The following is an 18,341-nucleotide window of genomic DNA, read 5'->3' as shown; positions in this document are numbered from 1 at the left end:
CAATCTACATGTAATATCCCATCCCTATTGTATTTAGCTGGTTAGTGGGCATGGAGAAGGATGGAGGGAGTGGGTTATCATTTAGCACTGTGTATACGCCTACATGTGCGACTCTATAGTCACATGGGCTGCTCAGATGTGATAGGGAGGAAATGCTCAACATAGAAATACACTGAAAACTGAGCATGTGCAGTAGCTGTCAACACTGCTCTGCAAATTTCTCAACTGCATTGGGGACATGGACAGAAAGGGGATACAGAGAACAGCAGGATCAACCAGGTTTTTGTGCAGAATACAGAAAACAAATCTCATAGTGACTGAGTATGGACAGCATGTAATACAGTATATATTGATAGATTTTTATGATGTTGGTTTAGTGACACTTTAAGTGTTATTCCATCCAAAACTATTTTTTTGATAGAGTGGGAAGGGGGGGTTAAAACCTCTGTCCTGATTCATTATTGTCTATATCCCTATTAACCCCTCACTTCCTGTCTCTGTGACCAAGTAGGAGTTGATAGGAGACCCCCAACAAGAACACAGATAATAATAAGAGCATGACAGAGGTTATAACCCTTCTCAGCAAGTCACCCAAAAAAAAAAACGCACCGGAAAGGCATAAAAATGCAGTTTGTAATGCATTTTTTCAACGGAACAGTGTAAAATCAGCCATGTTCTTATTTATACAGGATTTTCACATGCGCACAATGTTTTTTAAATTTAATTATTTAATTAATTAATGAATGAATGAATTAATTAAAGTATTTATTTTTAGATAAGAATAATTACCTGCATTAATATGTTGCTTTTATCTGTGGACTTAAGTGAATCACCTACTAGGCCAGGCATTTATTTTGTAGTTTTTGAAAATAAAACATTCTAAGTGTTGTACAAAATCTCTATCAAGCAGATATAGGCTTCCAGTGAATTTGTTGTTGAAGACTTTAACCTCCAGAGTAAAAAGATTTGAGTTAAACCTGATCACTTCCAGCTCAGGAAGAAAAATTGCACTTTTTGTGCTGCCTTCTCATCACCTTTCACCTACTGGCCTCTTCAATCCCAGGAGATTTTATCCTTCCTTTAAGAAAATGTCATTAAACTATGTGCTGAATATTTGTTCCTGCCCTGAAGGAATGGGGGGAGCCATGGTAGACCCCTCTGTAACAGAGCAGTACCAGAGCAGTCTGCAAACAACAGGGCCATACATGTATGAAAAGTCCAAGGTAAAATACAATAATGTCCCAATGCTTACAACGATCGATAATCATTGTACTCGTTTGTTTTCAACACCACATTAAGGACAAAATATTTAGTTACATACTAGAGGGCAAAATATTGTTTAAATTAAAACGGATTTTCTTTTGCTTGATGTTTTAAAAATAATTGTAAAGGGGTTCATTTTTCTCATGTTACTTGTTGAATGTGGGTAATTCCAGCAGTCTGTACATTCCTATGTAGCACATGAGATTTTTAAACCCCTCCAGAGGTGCAAAAAACCTTGGCAGTTTGCCTGAGTATGCAAATTACTCAGAACCATGTACTGAGTTTTTTAAGTTCCTGCTGTATTTTTGTATTTTTTTTTTTAAGTGTTTGTGGCTCCTATATTGAAAAACATACCCAAATGTGGCCCTTGTGCATGTGTGCATGCATCTAAATACTTGTGGTAAGGACAAGGACCCAATGGAGAGAACCTGATGTGATTGGTCTTCGGTAAAATTTTATGAAATTAATCAGCACTACTTAAATGAATAAAATATATTCCAAAATGGAGTTTGCTACCTTCATATCTAGTTTTTACACAGCAGCAATCTATCTCCCCTAGCAGGTAAAATGTGAAACCTTTACAATGTAAATTCTGTGTACGTCTATATGTAGAGGGTGCAACAGGTTTCGACTTAAAGTACAACTAAAGGCAAGACTTTTCTTTAGTTTTGGATGGAGTAGAGATGGATTAGACTACCCTTCAGGTTTTTATTGCTGTCTGTGCCCCCGTTAAGGAAATCACCCACTCTATTTGTCCTGTTTACAGTTATCATTGAAAGTAAGAAAAGAAAAATCCCACTTTTTTTCTTAAAAAGTGTTTTTCTTATAAAATTTTGCAAATAAATATTTCATTATAAATCTTGGCCAAAATGTATTCAGTTATCTTTTTAGTAAAAAAAAAATAACCTAAATTAGTTTATAACCAAAAATTTTAATTTTTAAAAAGATTTTTTTACATTTTTATTTTTTTTTATATTATCATTTATGTTTTTTTTTTTTTTTTTTAACATACTGTTACCCTAGCAGTACAGTGTCACCATGGTGACGCTGTACTACTTGTGGGGGGTGATGAAGATTTTTTTTTTTTTTTTACACCGATTGCTTATACACCCATAAAGGCTGTAAAAGCAATCATTTCTCCTTCTCTCTGGCTGCATTCTTGCAGCCATTGAGAAATTCTGTGTGAGCTGTGATTGGTATCAGCTTGTCACATGGTACAAGGCTGTTGTGAATAGCCTTGTACCATGTGACCTCTGTGATCATTCACAGATTTCACACGTAGTAAGCAATGATGTCAGAAGTGACATCTTGCTTGCTACTCTGCATGTGATCACTGATTGGCCAATCAGTGATCACATGATCGGGACCTCGCACAGAGATCCTATACTACGATCAGTGTTCCACTGTGTCCGAAGGACACAGCTGGCACCGGATCACGGTGCTGCGCTACCTGGGAGCGCGCACAAGCAGGGGGCGGGGAGGCCGTTTAAAAATGGCCACCCACCCCTGCACTGCCACCATCCGGCCGTTTATATACAACGACCGGACAGGAGGCGTTTAAAGCAACTCTGTTTATCAATTTTAAAAAATGTTCTGTGGTGTCTTCTGCCAGCTCCTAAAGGACAGTTGTGATAAAAGGGTCAGGAGAAGAGACCACCGTGGGGTTTATATAATAAAGCTAGAGAGTGCAAAGTTTGGTGCAGTTCTAGCTAGAGAGTGCATAGAAACCAATCAGATTCCAAGTTTTATTGCCAAAGCTTAACTGGATAAGCTGAGGTTAGATGCTGATTGGCTACCATGCACAGCTGCAGCAGATTTTGAGTGCTCCAGTTTTAGTAAATCTACCCCAGTGTGTGCTAGGGACCTTAGGCTTCTCACGCTCCAAGAAATGCCAAACATTAACATTTTTTCGGCATTTCCTAAACAGAGTGAAGTGCGAAGGAATGGGTGGTGGACCAGGGGAGCATAACCCCTCTTCTTTCGCAGGTTCTGCTTTTCGACATTTTGGTAACGCAGTAGCAGAGTCACTTTAAATGGTGATAATCCTTATGTTCATTTTATCATAGAAGACAAAACAATAGCGCTAACAGTGAAATGAAATCAGTACTAGAGGTAAAACAACTGTTTACAGAGCAGGATAAATAAAGTGTGTTATGCCAAATGCAATTTTAATCAGCAATTCTGCATGCTAATAGCACAGACCTTCTCTGGTCAACATCATGGCCTCCTTTCTTTCCCGTCTCCTAATTGTGCCCCATGACCTATGTGTCCAGAATCCCACCTGACACAGGGGCTTGCATAAATTCTCCAGCAACAAAAGCTTTCCGGAACTCCATGTAAATGGCCACATAATTCATTTTCCTCCAAAGCATTTAATGAAATACGGACAACTCAATCTTCAAAGTGCTGGCCACAAAGAAACCCATTAAAACACTGACACATTCAAATTAAAATGGAAGAATGAAAAACACAACTTCCGAAATGTGCAATAATGGTCTCTGGATTGTCAAACAGACACTTCACATCACACCTTCCAGCAAAGGACTTGTGTGTGTAGTGCTGTATATTATACTCACCACTATCCATCTGCTTTATATCAGGACCGACATTTTTTATTTTGAATATATTTAGTCCACTTAGGTTGAAGAGTATTTAAAAATGCACACAGATAAACCTTTTAATGTCACAGACAGATAAAAGATAACTATTAGTTTGTGACGGATTAATTTAGCCAACTAGAAAAAAAGGAGTTATGATTAGTGTGCATGTTAAACTCTCTTCCATACTTTGGTGGTACTTTCCCTTCTCTACTACATATAGTAAAGTACATGGATAACAAAAGCTGGCTGTTCCAGACCTGAATTTTATTTTTAAAAGTGGTTACTTGCAACTCTTTTATCTGGTAGTTTGAGGTGGAATTCACACATTTGCAGTGTGCACCTGAACCTTTTGCTTTTTTCCAGAGCACCACAACGCTCGATGGTTCGCATCTGTACATGTGGTACACTAAACCGCAGGTCTGTTATTGTAGAATTCCATGCTTAATCTCCTAACACCTATGCTGACTGACCTGTGTAAGAAAGATGTATATACTTACCTTTATTCCGTCCGCTCCAGTCCAGTCACATGATTAGGCTCCTCTGTGTCAGTGGCAGCTGCAGGGGAGAGCTTGACAATGGCTGGGAATGCCTGGAGCAGTGACTTAGATAGGAGTATTGCCGAGTTCTACATTAAGGTGTGTTGCAGTGCTTTTAAAAATAAATAGTTCACACTGCAGTTTGCGTGTTTTAATGTGCATTATCAAAAAGCAAAGGTGTGCCTCCAACCTAAATTTAGACTCAAACCCTTCTTTCCCCAACCACTGGATGGATTGTACAATAATTTTCAACCTGTTGAGAAATGTCTTCATCCTACTATAGAATTTGATGTGTCAGACATTATCATGTCTTCCTTCTCAATATAATATTTCAAGAATTTCAACATTAACACATATCGTAACCTACTTATAAGAAGACATTTTAATTACATTATGACCCCTCTTCATTTTACTGATTAATCAGGATGTTAGCAGTAATTAAAATTTCATAGCTTGCTTACGATGAGTTCTTGTGTAAAAAATAGGACAGGCCCAGCTAGCACAGTGACATCGTTTATTGCACCAATCACATGCATTATGTGGTGTTCTGAGACAATTAGTAGGTAAGGAATGGAAGCCTAAGGACTGAAAAAAGAGACTGATATAGAAAACCAGTCATAGGAGACAATACACGGCTTCCATTACTCACTAAGCTAGCTGGCTGGCTGCCATGCTGATCCTCCATACAAGTCACTATCTGAGAGCAAGTATGCAGATCGGGAGTTCTGAATACACTCGCTCCACTGGACCTACAGTACATATGACCATTAAGAATATCTTCTATTTTCAAATCTTTAGATTACAGATGTATTTCAAACCTTTGATCCTGATGTTGCCCTGAGTTCCTCATACTTCCTGAGCCAGGGTGGAAACAGGGATACGGCCACTATTGAAATGGCTGATCTTCCAAGTGTTGTCGGTACCCAGAAGCTTTGTCCCTTAATTAATATTATATCCTCTTCTGGGTTCAGATGCTTCCACTCACTGCACATGTGCAGTAGGGTGTTCTTGGAGCTCAGGCACATATACAGTTCATGCACAGTGAAGAGAAACTTTTGAATTCGAAAGAGGATATGAAAACTAATGCAGCTTATCACCTCTACCTGCCTACATCATTGTTCATGGAAATCTCCATCACTGGGAGGGACAAAAACAAGCTGCGCACATGATGAGCAGTCACATAATTGCATATAAGCAAACAAAAGACATTTTGTTTGCAATTTAAAAAACAATTATGATAGGAGGGTGCCAAAGGGATATATTAGCTACCATTTTGGCCACTGTGTAGTAGATGCCTTTCTATCTACTATAAAAAATGCTACTCTTAGATATTCAAAGTTGGCAAACACTGGCAGTGAAAGTTGTGCTGGGATTTCACCAGGTGAGCGCATTCCTTTTCATATCCTACAATTACTTGTCTCTGCCTGACAGCAGCAAAATCTTCTCTGGAGATAGATGCTAACCAGAGATGCTAGGAGTATGGTACCATTAAAGTCTATGGGGACAGGCATGGGCAGTGCTGGAGAAGATTTCAGCCCAACGGATTCTGAAAACTGGTGGAGCCTGCCATTGCCAGGCAGGAGTTAGTGATCACTTGGGTTGGGGGTGTCTTGGTTAGAGTGCTGGTGGGTTTTTGTATACAAGTAAAGTATTTCTTCAACGCTTGTGTCCCTATAAATATATTTTCCACTTTAAAAAGGGTTCAGTATGTTGCATAAATAAAATAATAAAAATCCTTTATATTTATATGGGGCAGCGCAGTGGCTAAATGGTTAGCACTTCCACCTGGCAGCACTAGGGTTGTTGGTTCAAATCCCAGCCACAGCACAAGAATTGTATATAACGTACACACTGAACAATGCATATTCATTTCAGTTCTTATCACTGTTTCTTCTCATTTTTAAAATGTACATTAAGGAATTAGAGTGTGCTGCTACCTCACCACGACCTATAGATTATGCAATGCTAACATGCAAATAATGTTTTTCATTATTCATCTGGGCAAGGCATTAAAGGTGAAATGCTTTTGATGTAACCATGTCAGCTGCCTGTGCAGATATAGTCAATAAAACATGAGCTTTCTGCTTTGAACTAGAGCAATTATTGAGAACTGACAGAACCGTCAGTATTTAAAAGGGACATATCCATAACTCTGTATAATTTATATTTACGTAACACACCTCAAGCGCAGGAGCATTTCGACAAAGATTCAACCCATAATTACTTTCATGCAGGTAGTGCAACAGAATGTCGTAAATCATCCCAAAATATGCTCAGCTGCTTGTTTCAATTACAGTCATTTCAATGTTGCAGCCAGGTTAAAGGGTCTAGGAACAGACAAATCACTGGAAAGTAAACATACATATGAAGTGCACTAATGGAAGCAATTTACTATGGAGAGAACATGGTTGGGAAAGCATGGCTGGGATTTCCAAGTTGGTATAATTTTGTAAAGGTTGACTAGTATTGTATTGTGCATGACATTCACACATTCTCCGAGAGTATAGAGAAATTCGCTTAGGCATGGCCACGCTGGATAATTGTAAGCAGCATAAAGCAGAGCCCAGTGCTCCAGCTCGAAGAAGATTCTATGCAGTTCAATGGGTGCACTCTGTGTCAGACACTTACGTATGACTGATTTTCCACTAGTGGCAGCCACATTCAAAGCATTGACTGTGATAATGTGTCACATACGACACACTGGAGTTGGACTTTGACACTGCATATTTTATCTTTTTATTATATGTTTTTCATCAATCTTTTTATTATATGTATTTGATCAAACTTTAAAACTGTTTGGAGGATACGTTTGCACATGGCAAGGATATATATGGTACAGTGTAAGCGCCATACTTGTTGTACATACTCTGGGTTCCTGTATCAAATCCTACATGCGAAATGGCCCTATTAAATTTGGGCTCAATATGTTAAAGTAAAACTAAAGTACCTTTATAAATGAAAACACTCTGAAACTAGCAAGCTGAGAATTGTGCCTGAATTCATATTTAAAATCTGTGTTGCATTGTCCATATTTCATATTACCCATATGCCAAGTTGCCTAGTCTGTTCTTCGGCTATAGTGGGAGGTCATGAAATGGAGCTGCCATGTTAGGGAAGTGATGTAATAATTTCTTATAGGAATTTCTATATAGGATATTTTTTGTTTTTTATTTCTTTGGCAGCAACTGAGAGTGTGATAGGGCTCTTCTATCCCCACTCAATCCCCCTTGACTCCTTTTCAATCATCTGCTACTTGTTAAAGTGATTGTAAAGGCTCAAGGTTATTTACCTTCATGCATTCTATGAATGAAAGCAAAGAAACCTTCTGTGTGCAGCAGTGCCCCCAGACCACCCTAAAACTAACCTGAGCCTGATCGAAATCCAGCGCTGTGCACGAGAGCTCCGGCACTCCACATCCCCATTGGCTGAAACAGTGATGGTTGCCATTGGAACCTATGAGGAGAGAGTGGGGAAGGGCCGAGCCATGCTCCATGTGTGAATGGACACACAGAGAAGCGGCTCAGGAGTGAGCCTGCTTGGGTGCCCCCATAGCAAGCTGCCTGGCAAGAGGGAGGGGCCAGGAGCATCGGCGAGGGAACAGAGAAGAGGGGGATCGATGCTGCTCTGTGCAAAAATCATTGCACAGAGCAGGTAAGTATGACATGCTTGTTGTGTAAAAAAACCCAAACCTTTAATATCCCTTTAAGCTGGCAATACACCAGTAGAATTTTGTTCAAAAGCTTTCGTTTTTTGGAAGGTTTATTTTATTGGCAATACAAAATACAAGAGGTATATCTGGAAACAGTGATTCATGCAGGGTCACAACAGGTGACCAAAAGCACAAGGTTCTCCAATGTTTTTCCAGAATACACGCAGCAGTAGCCATTACTGAATTCATTGCCACATATATATTTTTGAGGAAACAAGAATGACTGAAACCCAACTTTCTGAACTATACACTTTAGAAAGTATTATACCAAGGGATTAATCCCATGGTATATGGAATTAGGAGTAAAACAAGAATTCAGAAGGAAAGTAGAAAGTACACAAAAAGAAACATAACCAAAGATAAAGAAATACAAGGACATCAGACTTAGAAGAACTCAGAGAAGAAAGAAAAGAAAACATTAAAGTCAGAGAAGAAGAAAGAAAGGAAAACATTAAAGAAAAGAAGTGACCAAGTAAGAGAGGAAAGGGGGGCAATGGTAGGATTGGAAGGGAACTAGTTCCCAGCCTCTTGAGCAACTTTGTTCAGTTTTCAGTTTTAGTGAGGACAAATTTTGAATGAACAGGATAGAACATTTTTCTCAAATGAAAAATATTCTAACTCTAAATGTAATTTTCGTTTTCAGTTGGGAAAAACTGTACATAATATAATGAAATGTTTTAATATGTGTGGGATCACATTCATATAGCAGGTCTGGATGGAACTTCAAGGACTTTTGAAGGAAACTAGTTGACTCAATGATGGCAAGAAAGAATGTTCTGATGAACATTTTTTTTACAAACATTCAAAAATCTTACCTGTATGGCCAGCTATACTTTTTTATAAAAAGATGTCAACAAAGGAGAGAAAGGAACACCAGACAGGACTGAGAGGTGACACAATAATCTGTGCAGCAAAGGTCTCTATCCCTTATGCAAATATAACAACATAATGACATACTAAGAGCAATGTGTAGAAAGCCTTTGACCTCCGGGCTGTGAATCTTACAGAACTAAAGCAAATAGATCATAGAGAATCCAGGTCTTGCACTGTACCTGCACAGCAGCCGGAAGACCTTCTGAAAAAGCTTCAAGACACGCAGATTTTGGATGTACATGCATGCACTATTTTAAACTCGCAAATTGAGAGTGCTTACATTAAGAAAAAAAATTAGTTCTGCTTTAAGATGTTAACATTTTTGCAAACAAAGCATAGTGGGAGGCTAGCTGGTTGGAAAATGAACTACACACTTCTACATTTAATAAAGTTTAGAAACTCACAGGCGGCTGTTGGAAAGCTTTGTTGATTAATCGCCCTCACTGATTTTCTGTGATAGTAATTCATCAAGCTCTATTCTGTGTTAGCTCAGCCATTTTTTCTGTAATGTCCACTGACTTGGCTGGCAACAGCCTATTATCCGTAAATAGAGATTTGTGGTTCACACACAGTCTCCTTCACAGCTCTGTTTTATATAAAATCACTAAACACATAGTAGAGCTCTATCTATAAAGAACAAATACAGAGAGATATATTGTAGAGGAACCAACTGCTATATTAAAGTTCTCAATAAAATAAACCATGTGTAAAGATTTAGGTTTACATTGTCTCTGAATATTAGAGGCCTGGGGCAATGCTGTGCTGTAGAATTCCTTGACAGACGAAATTTGAGCTCTACAGGTTCTAATAAACCCTTATATCTATTCTGTTTCCTATCATGTCTCTCTTTTATCTAATGGTGTTGTAAAAGGCAAAATACCGAATTCTCCCCATCCCTACTACCATGGCCACGTTGTGATCTTTTGTGCACTTCTAACCACAGAACCTTGCTTTTTCTGCTGCTCAACGGCCTGAAATGTGTTCCCAGAGCTACATTAGCCATTATTATTATTATTATTATACAGTATTTATAAAGCGCCAATAGTTCGCTCAGCGCTGTACATTACAAAGGGGGACAGAACATATGACAGAACAATACCAATACAATGCAAAACATGAGGGGATCAAGGGCCCTGCTCTTTCGAGCTTACAATCTAGGAATTGAACAGAGTGTTACCGGGATCTGCAATTGGGATTTCTATACCCATACACACTAGGGCTGATTTGGACAATAGCCCAACAGACTGCATGTCTTGGGAGTTTGGGACCCATGCACAGACAGGAAGAAGATACAAACTCCAAACAGATAGTATCCTGGCCGAGATTAAAACCAAGAACTCTACTACTGCAATACATAAGTGTTCACCGCTAGACCACAGTGCTGTCCCACAGAAATCGAATGCATTACATAACACCAGAATTGCATAGGAACCCAAAAGAATGTTAATGGTATAAGGCCTTCTGGGTACAGGTTTAACATTGGAACAGTTTAAGACAAAATCATCAGGCAATACGCAATCTCATACTAGAGCAATACACTAACACTTTCTCTGCTAACAAACTACTGGGTAGCCTTGTTCTCCTTGTTTTTATGCAGATTGCACTGTCTATCAATAGCTGCACCCCTCTTCCCTAAGAGCTCCACTTAAGCCGACCATACATGGATTGAAATTCATCCAGTTCAGCAGAGACTGACCGAATTGCGATCCATGGGCAGGCTGGTTGTACACAAGTTGGTCTATCAAATGACTTGTGTACAACCAGCCTGTGGGAAAATTTCCTCTTGATCAGTGCCACCGGTTATAGCCAGCGGTGTTGATAAGAGCATTCTGACAGCAGGGAAATCTCCAAGCTGTCAGAATGCAAAGGCTCAGCGGGAGGGATTCCCCCATCCACACTGAGTGTGTGGAAGGGGGAATCAAGTGATTTTCTTTGGTTCAACCAGCGGGCTGAACAAAAGAAAATGACTTGTGTGTGGCCAGCCTTACAGGGTGACTCCTAATGAGACAGTAACCAGACAATGAGCCTAATGTGCCTAGATGTAAGCACTGATTTTAGAAAGACATCCAAAAAAACACCTAAACAACTTTTTAAAGTAGCTGTAACCCTAGAAAAAAACAAAAACAAAAAAAGATCCTTTTCCTTTAAAGCATGATAAATAGCATAGTGCTTCTGCAGTGTAAATTGTCGCCTTCTATGCTGTAAAATACCTGCTTGATCCTGCCTGTTCCTGTGTTCACGTGTGTGTGCTGACCACGGTAATAATGGCTGCTGATCCATAATACTGTGGTCAGTTTACATGCCTTCCTGCTGTGAGAACTTAGTCACTCCCCCCCAAACCCCCCCCTACCTGTCCTTTCCTGGTCAGTGTGAGAACTGATCTCCAAACCCACCCATCCCCTCCCCTCCTGCCACTATTCCGCTGCAATATCTAACACCCTTACTGATATCCCCTTTGGTTTGTAAAGCGTGTGTTTTTTAAAAATGATAATGCTAAATATTTTGTCTCACAATGACGCTGTGCAGTCATGTGATCCCTCTCTGTTGGCTGGCTGATTTCAGATCTCAGCCCCTATCACTGCTCTCCTTAGATCGGGGAAGCAGAGTGGAGGGGGATCACGTAACTGCACAATGGCAGTGTTAGAGAAGATATTTAGCAATATCAATTTAAAAAACCACACATACTGTAGTTTATGTCTTTATAAACCAGAGGAGATACCAGTAAGGTCGTACAACCACTTTAACTATACCACAAATCAGCAAAGTCTAAAAGCAAGCAACAAGCTACATGTGTCTGCTAGTTAAATGAATCTCTCTTCTGTCATTCTGTAATTAACACAGGATTACTGCAGGTCTGATTTTTTTGACAGATATGCTTTATTACCAGCTAGACGGTTATCAGAATTGACATGATGGTAGAAAGGTGAACAACCTAATTCCTGTTCATCACACACTTACCTAACCCCCCAATGTTGTAGTCAAAGTCCTTGACATCCAGCAGGATCGGACCACTCTCTTGTTGTCCTTCCTCCTTATAGTAAAGTTTGTAGCCCTGGATCGTAGCAGTGTCCTCAGGATCCTGTTGCCATCTCACTGCTATTGTTGTACAGTTTAGGGGATCCAGTCGCAGCTCTGGGGACCTTGGTGCTACAAAATACCAGAAATAATTTACAGTTTGGGATTGGATTGGTATTATTTGTGATCAATATACCTTACAATTGGTATGGTTCACTCTTCTTTTTGTAATCTAATTTCTATGAAAATCTCCCTATTTTAAAATGTTAAAGAATGCAGCCTACTCAAAAACAATTTCTATAGTTTGTAACAGCTCCACTATGAATTGCTAATTATACATTTAACTAACAATTATGTCTCTTTCCTAGCTATGAAGGCTGTGAGTTTCAAAATCAGACACCCAAAAAAGCTTCTGTCTTCCTTGCTTTAAAGTGGATCTAAACCTATTAATATCCCATAAGAGTTATATTCAAGGCATGTTGTGAATGATAACCTTCAGAGTTGTTTATGTTCTCACCCAAATGGCTGGTGTCACATGTGCAGCACCTTGGCAACTGCAGATCAAACAGAACTGAAAATATCTTGTTGGCTAAGATGGAGGGGTTGCTTCCGCTTTAAGATAACTGTCCTGTTGGTTTATAAGAAATATGCTTTGCTCCTTAGGCTAGGTTACAATATGTGTGGGTTGGGAATGTGTGTATAATTGCACATGTTCTCAACCAGCAGGCAAAATGTGCTACTCTTTAGCAGACGCTCAGTGCGTTTTGGTGTTGCAGCACTACACAGATCTGTGCAATCACGTTTAGAAAAAATGGTCGGGGACTTTTTCCCCACGTTTCCTACAGGTACAGGTTCAAATGAATGGGCTGCCATTCCTGAGAAAAAACATACACAGACCCGCACAAAAGTGAACCTAGCCTAATGAAGACCTTCATAGTTATGGCATGTTGAGCAGAAGAACTGGTTGAACATAGTGCTATCTTTTTTTTATTTGCTATGTATGTATGAACCATTGTATGGGCATGGGGCCGAATAAACAACAGGCATATTTTAACATGAAGAGTTGAAATTTTTTATGATCTGGAAACAGTTATCTTCTCTCCCAGTCTCCACATCGCTGCTTGTGGTGTAAATCTGTACCAGGCAAGCCTTGCTTCCCTCTAAGTATTCTGTGGGTATTCCAGGAGTTGGCCAACAATGACCAGCAAGGAAAGCCTTTCTATTAATGATAACGAGTACTGCCAACTCCAAAATTATAATCATTTAGATGCAGGCTTGTAATGAAAAAAAGCGAAAGGCTCTGTCTGACCAGGACAGTGCTGCTTACATAGAGTGCAGTACTTATCAATCAACCAATGTAGCCTAATATTGCGGAGCCAATATTTTTATCTGACCACTTTGTAAAGGACTATGGGAACAATAGAAGACTCTTCATTTCCTATCTGGCTCACTCAATAATTTTGTGACTTCACTTGGGTTTTAGGATCACATGTGATATAACTACATAGCTTCTTATGTTGTGAACAAACAGGTTTGTTTAGTCCTGCCACTGCTAGACGTCTCTACTGACCCAGAAGAAGAAATGCACAAAAAGAGGTTGAATGCCTGTCACGTTTGTCTCTGTCACAAAAGAGTGCCCTCTGTGACCCTTACATAGCTTTTAGGTTACCTGACTTAATCTTATTTACCTTTACAAGCCACTGCTGTGGATGACCTCTTTCACCAATAGCTGTGTAGTCCTACCTACCAGGTCTTGTTCTTCCAACCAAATTCCACAGCATGATTGTTCTCACAGGAAATAAAAAAAATATATTTTGTACCAGCACTGGAATTTCGTTTCATTAAATGGTGGGAAGGAATCTTTATACATAACAAGGACATAAAAATCTATTGCCAACTCGCATTTGTTCATCCCCCAAATGTTACTGCAAACCTAAATTGCTACATCACAGCTATCCCAGGAGGCACTGTGTTAGTAAGTCACAAGTCTGTGGTGGATTTCTACACATGCGCACAAAAATTGCAAGGTCCCAAAGTGCTTATCCACCAGAAGCTAGCAGCATTTGGAGAGATCATTTAGAAGGTAAGTTCCGATTTAAAGTAATTTTGTGACTTTCAATTTTTTTTCAAACTTGCTCTTCTCAATTTGTGATATTATAATAAATATTAAAATTTGAAGCCAATAGAGGGAGCTCTGTATTTTCATGCAACCAATCAGCCACCCTGTGTAAGAACTAATGAGAAATGTTTCCACACTTGGCATACATTGTTCTCAGTCAACTGATATCAATAAACTGGTTTTGTTAGAATGACCAGCAAAGCACAACCACTATGTATCACTTAAAAGTAGGAAGTAGAGCCTCCATATGTAATGAGCAAACATGGTTGCCTCAGTGCACATACACTGTCACATGCTACACCTAGAAGCAACCTATTAAGGTGTCAGTGAGTCCAATCTATGCCAGAGAACATGTATTTCCCAACAAAAATATTAGTAATTCAAAGCACAAGGAGCCAGCAGCGACATTTGCCCAGTATAGTCTTGAGTTACTCAATTTATTTTTACAATTTTAAAGAGGCTTATTACGCTAATAATGGCAAAATGAAAACACAAAAATTACCAGCAGTAAGTCTTGCAAAAAAGGATGTCTTTTAGTAAAATTGGCAATTGTAAGATTTTATCAGGAGCTCATTTACCTCTTATGCTACTCGCTTTGGGTGTTTGATGGGATGTCCAGGCAGACGATTCTCCCCATCCAACCTTTGTTGATGCTGCTATGCGAACCAAGTAGACACTGTCTGGCTTCAGCCCCTCCAAGAAATACTCATGGGTAGTGCCAGGGAGCTCTAGAACTTGAACAGAACTTTCAGTGCTCATTCGAAATGCCAGTCTGTAAAGTATGATCTTTCCTCTACGGAATTTGGATGGGATGGGAAGCCATGAGATTAAAACATCTGTAGGACTGCGGCTTGTCAAACTAAGTTCTGGGGCTCTCAGTGGAACTGCAACAAACAAGTACAACATGTACCATCTTTAAAGTACTCCAGTAGGTAAATAAAACCAATGTAATTTAAGAAAAACACCCTTGCTAATAAAAACACTAGAAATAAAGCTTTACTTAAGGAATATAAAACTGCAATTTATTCAGATGTGTTCATTTAAAAATTATAAACTGTGTTTTGAAATGCAACTAGTATTGGTACCTGATTTTGACTTAATATCATCCTATTGCAGTCACTGGTACAATAGAGACTACAGCAGAAGGATCCAATCAAGTTTGCTGCAGTAAAGAGGAACAAGCTGACAGGTAGAGAGATCAGAGTTACTGAGAAATGAGCTCATCAGTCTACTGCTATTGATTCATTGTCCAATTTCAAGCTGAGGAAGAGATCAATGAAAGTTCCAAAATGAAAACATTAACGGATTCCATCCTTAGATTCCAATTGAGAAGAAAAGTCATGCATCATCGCTCAACCCTCGGATACGTGGATATGAGTCCACAAGCCACATATGGTAACTATCAAATAAAGCATGGTAGGCAACTTGGTGGCTGAATTGCATAAAAAATGATTTATTTCAATATCAATAGGGATAACATTTCTAGTTACATGTACATATATACACATTTTCCCTGAAATTTAAATAAAGGACTTTTTATGCTGTTCACTGAGCTGCCAACCATGTTTTATTTGATGGGGGAGGGACCAGACCTAGTTGTATTACAGTAAAGTCAGTTCTTCACGCTGTGTGTGCGGTGTGGTAGAGCTGTGTAAAGTTCAGGAATGAATGGACAGAAAGACAAGTAAATCAGCTCATATATATAGATTTAGCCATTTTCCAGTAATCAATCTTTAAAGTGCTTGTAAAGATTGAAGGTGTTTTTACCTTCATGCACGCTATGCAAGAAGGTAAACCCCCCCCCCCCCCCCATACTCACCTGAGCCCCATCGCGATCCAGTGATGTGCATGAGAGCCTCGGCTCTCCAAGGATTCTCCCTCCTCATTAGCCATTGGCTCCTGCTGCTGTCAATCACAGCCAGAGTGCCTCGCTCTATGTGTTAATAGATACACAGAACAGCAGCTTGGGAGCGAGCCTGCTTGGGTGCCCCCATAGCAAGCTGCTTGCTATGGGGACACTTGGCAGGAGGGAGGGGCCAGCAGCACCGATGTGGGACCTGAGAAGAGAACAATCGGGACTGCTCTGTGCAAAACTTTAAACTGAGCAGGTAAGTATGTGTCAGGAATGGACTCAGCACTGGTGGTGGGACTCACCTGCCGTGTGGGCTGCAGTACCAGGGCTGACCAGCGGGTGCTCTCAGCAGCCAGAAGCTCACTCCTGTAGTCAGCCAACACCTGGGCTGATTGCAGGAGGTGTATTTAAGGAATGACCAGGCCTGTGATCTAGGCCTTGGTGTATGTTTACCATGAGCCCCTGTACCTGGTTTCCTGTGTTCCTGCCTCGTTGCTGACCCTGCTTTGATCCTGACCTCTGCTCACCGTCTCCTGTGGAACCCCTGGCTTGCCTGACCATCCTTCTGCCTGATCCTCGGAACCGCGCTGCCCGCTACCTGCTGAACCTGGCTCGTGACCCCGACCATTCTCTGCTTGCTCCTCCTGTACCACGCTGCTCGCACGATACCGAGCCGGCCTATCTGACTACGCTTACTTCACCCGACGATCCATCCCGCACGGATCACCTCTAGTAAGTCTGCCTGCCTCTTCCCATCAGACTTCGTTCCTGCACTCTCCTGCCAGTACTTGCTACCATAGCCGGACGCACTCAGGGGTCGCGACCTGGTTCCAGTCTGCACCAAGTCCATCCCCACCATCAGGGGCCCTGGTGAATAGCAGGCTGGGACTTAGACCCCACGCCCTGAGGAAATCCGTGCTGTGGGCTGCTAGAGACACTGCCAGGTGGCACCTGACAGTACCTTACGGCCTGCCTGACCATTCCACCTCTCCAGCCTGACTACGCCTGTGTTCCTGAAGCCTGCTACTTCCCTGTGTCAGTCCACACATTTCTGGTCATACCCGGATCCCTGACAGTATGACATGTTATATTTTTTTTTGAATAGGCTTTATTATCACTTTAATAGCCATACACATATGAAATAATACAATCAAGACCTGTGTAAGGTTACTCTTCCTTTTCAGCATTACACTTGCATTAACCTAGCACAACATTAAAGCTAGACAAAATTTAAATCTGAAACAAAAAAAGGCTTTTTATGTACCAGTCAAGACACAAAATTCAATATATTTAGAGCTCTCTACATCTCTTTTCTTAGAAACTATAGAAGTGCTTTTGTTTAGGCACCACAACACATCAATTTATATATTTATGGAGTAGGTTTCTTAGCACTCACAGTACCTTCTGACATTGGTATTTGTAATTGTGAATATGTATTACAATTGTATTCCTATATACAGTAGGTGATAAAACAAATGTTATCTGGAAATTATTACAAGCATTCCAGCTCATGCCTTACCATCTTCAAGTGTGTTCTGTGTAACATGGTCTGACATCTGGCTTGCACCCATTGGCATATAGGCAACAATATAAAATGTGTAGTTGCTGGCAGGATCCAAGTCATCAATAATGAAGTGATTTGTGTCATTCCCAATGACCCCTTGATATTCTTCATTGTTTAAACCTAAATAACAGCAACAGAAAACATTTACATTCACACATTATACCAACATAGAACTCATCAACTCTGTGTTAGTCCTAACCTGCCTGAGTCCAATCTGAAAGCCTTCAATGATGTTTGCTTTCAACTATAGCTTTCTCGTGGATAGAGAAATGGTCTATCTCTGCAAACCATAAGATTAAGAGCATAAGCAAGACATATTAGTTAGAAATTTAGTTCTGATACAAAAGGGATGTCCCCAAAACCAATCCAACAGAGGGGCAATACAGCGAAGGCTTGAAGGCAAGACCTTCAAAATAACAAACTAAATTTGAGGCTGGCATCAGAAGAGGCAGGGACAGAAGGCAAGGCTGTAGCCTTTAAAGTCAAAGAGTCAAATGACTAATGCTAAATGAGAATCCAAAAGCAGAATTAAACTTCACTGTTTTTTATTTCTTTTATGGGCCCCTAGGAAGAGTTAGTCATAATGTGCTAGTATGCACAGGATATTAGCACATTAAGGTAGACATACCTGTCAAACAAACCCCTCCAGCGATGTGCTGTTAGTGCTCCCACTGGTCATGGGGTTCTTCCATCTTCCCTCGGTCTTCATTTCAGGTTCAGACTGTTCGGTCACTTGAATGGCCGGACCACAATTACATCACTCCTGCACATGTGCATGGTAGCCACATCATAACAGCAGAGTGGGTTGCC

At 40.2% G+C, this 18,341-nt stretch overlaps 1 protein-coding gene across 1 annotated transcript in view; it reads right to left on the bottom strand.

Annotated features, from left to right (window-relative positions):
- PRTG (protogenin) overlaps nt 1-18,341 on the bottom strand; it is a 176,494-nt gene that overhangs the window by 70,695 nt on the left and 87,458 nt on the right. Inside the window, exons 8-10 of the mRNA XM_089668083.1 lie at nt 17,487-17,651; nt 14,694-14,999; nt 11,940-12,128 (exon numbers count right to left, since the gene is read on the bottom strand). Of these exons, the coding sequence (XP_089524209.1) occupies nt 11,940-12,128; nt 14,694-14,999; nt 17,487-17,651 (660 nt within the window). The remainder of the gene's footprint in view (nt 1-11,939; nt 12,129-14,693; nt 15,000-17,486; nt 17,652-18,341) is intronic.

Source organism: Staurois parvus, unplaced genomic scaffold (genome assembly GCF_062004578.1).
Source record: "Staurois parvus isolate SC_StPar_1 unplaced genomic scaffold, SC_StPar_1.0 ptg000054l, whole genome shotgun sequence".
Taxonomy (NCBI): Eukaryota; Metazoa; Chordata; class Amphibia; order Anura; family Ranidae; genus Staurois; species Staurois parvus.
This window is presented reverse-complemented; position numbering and strand designations above follow the sequence as displayed.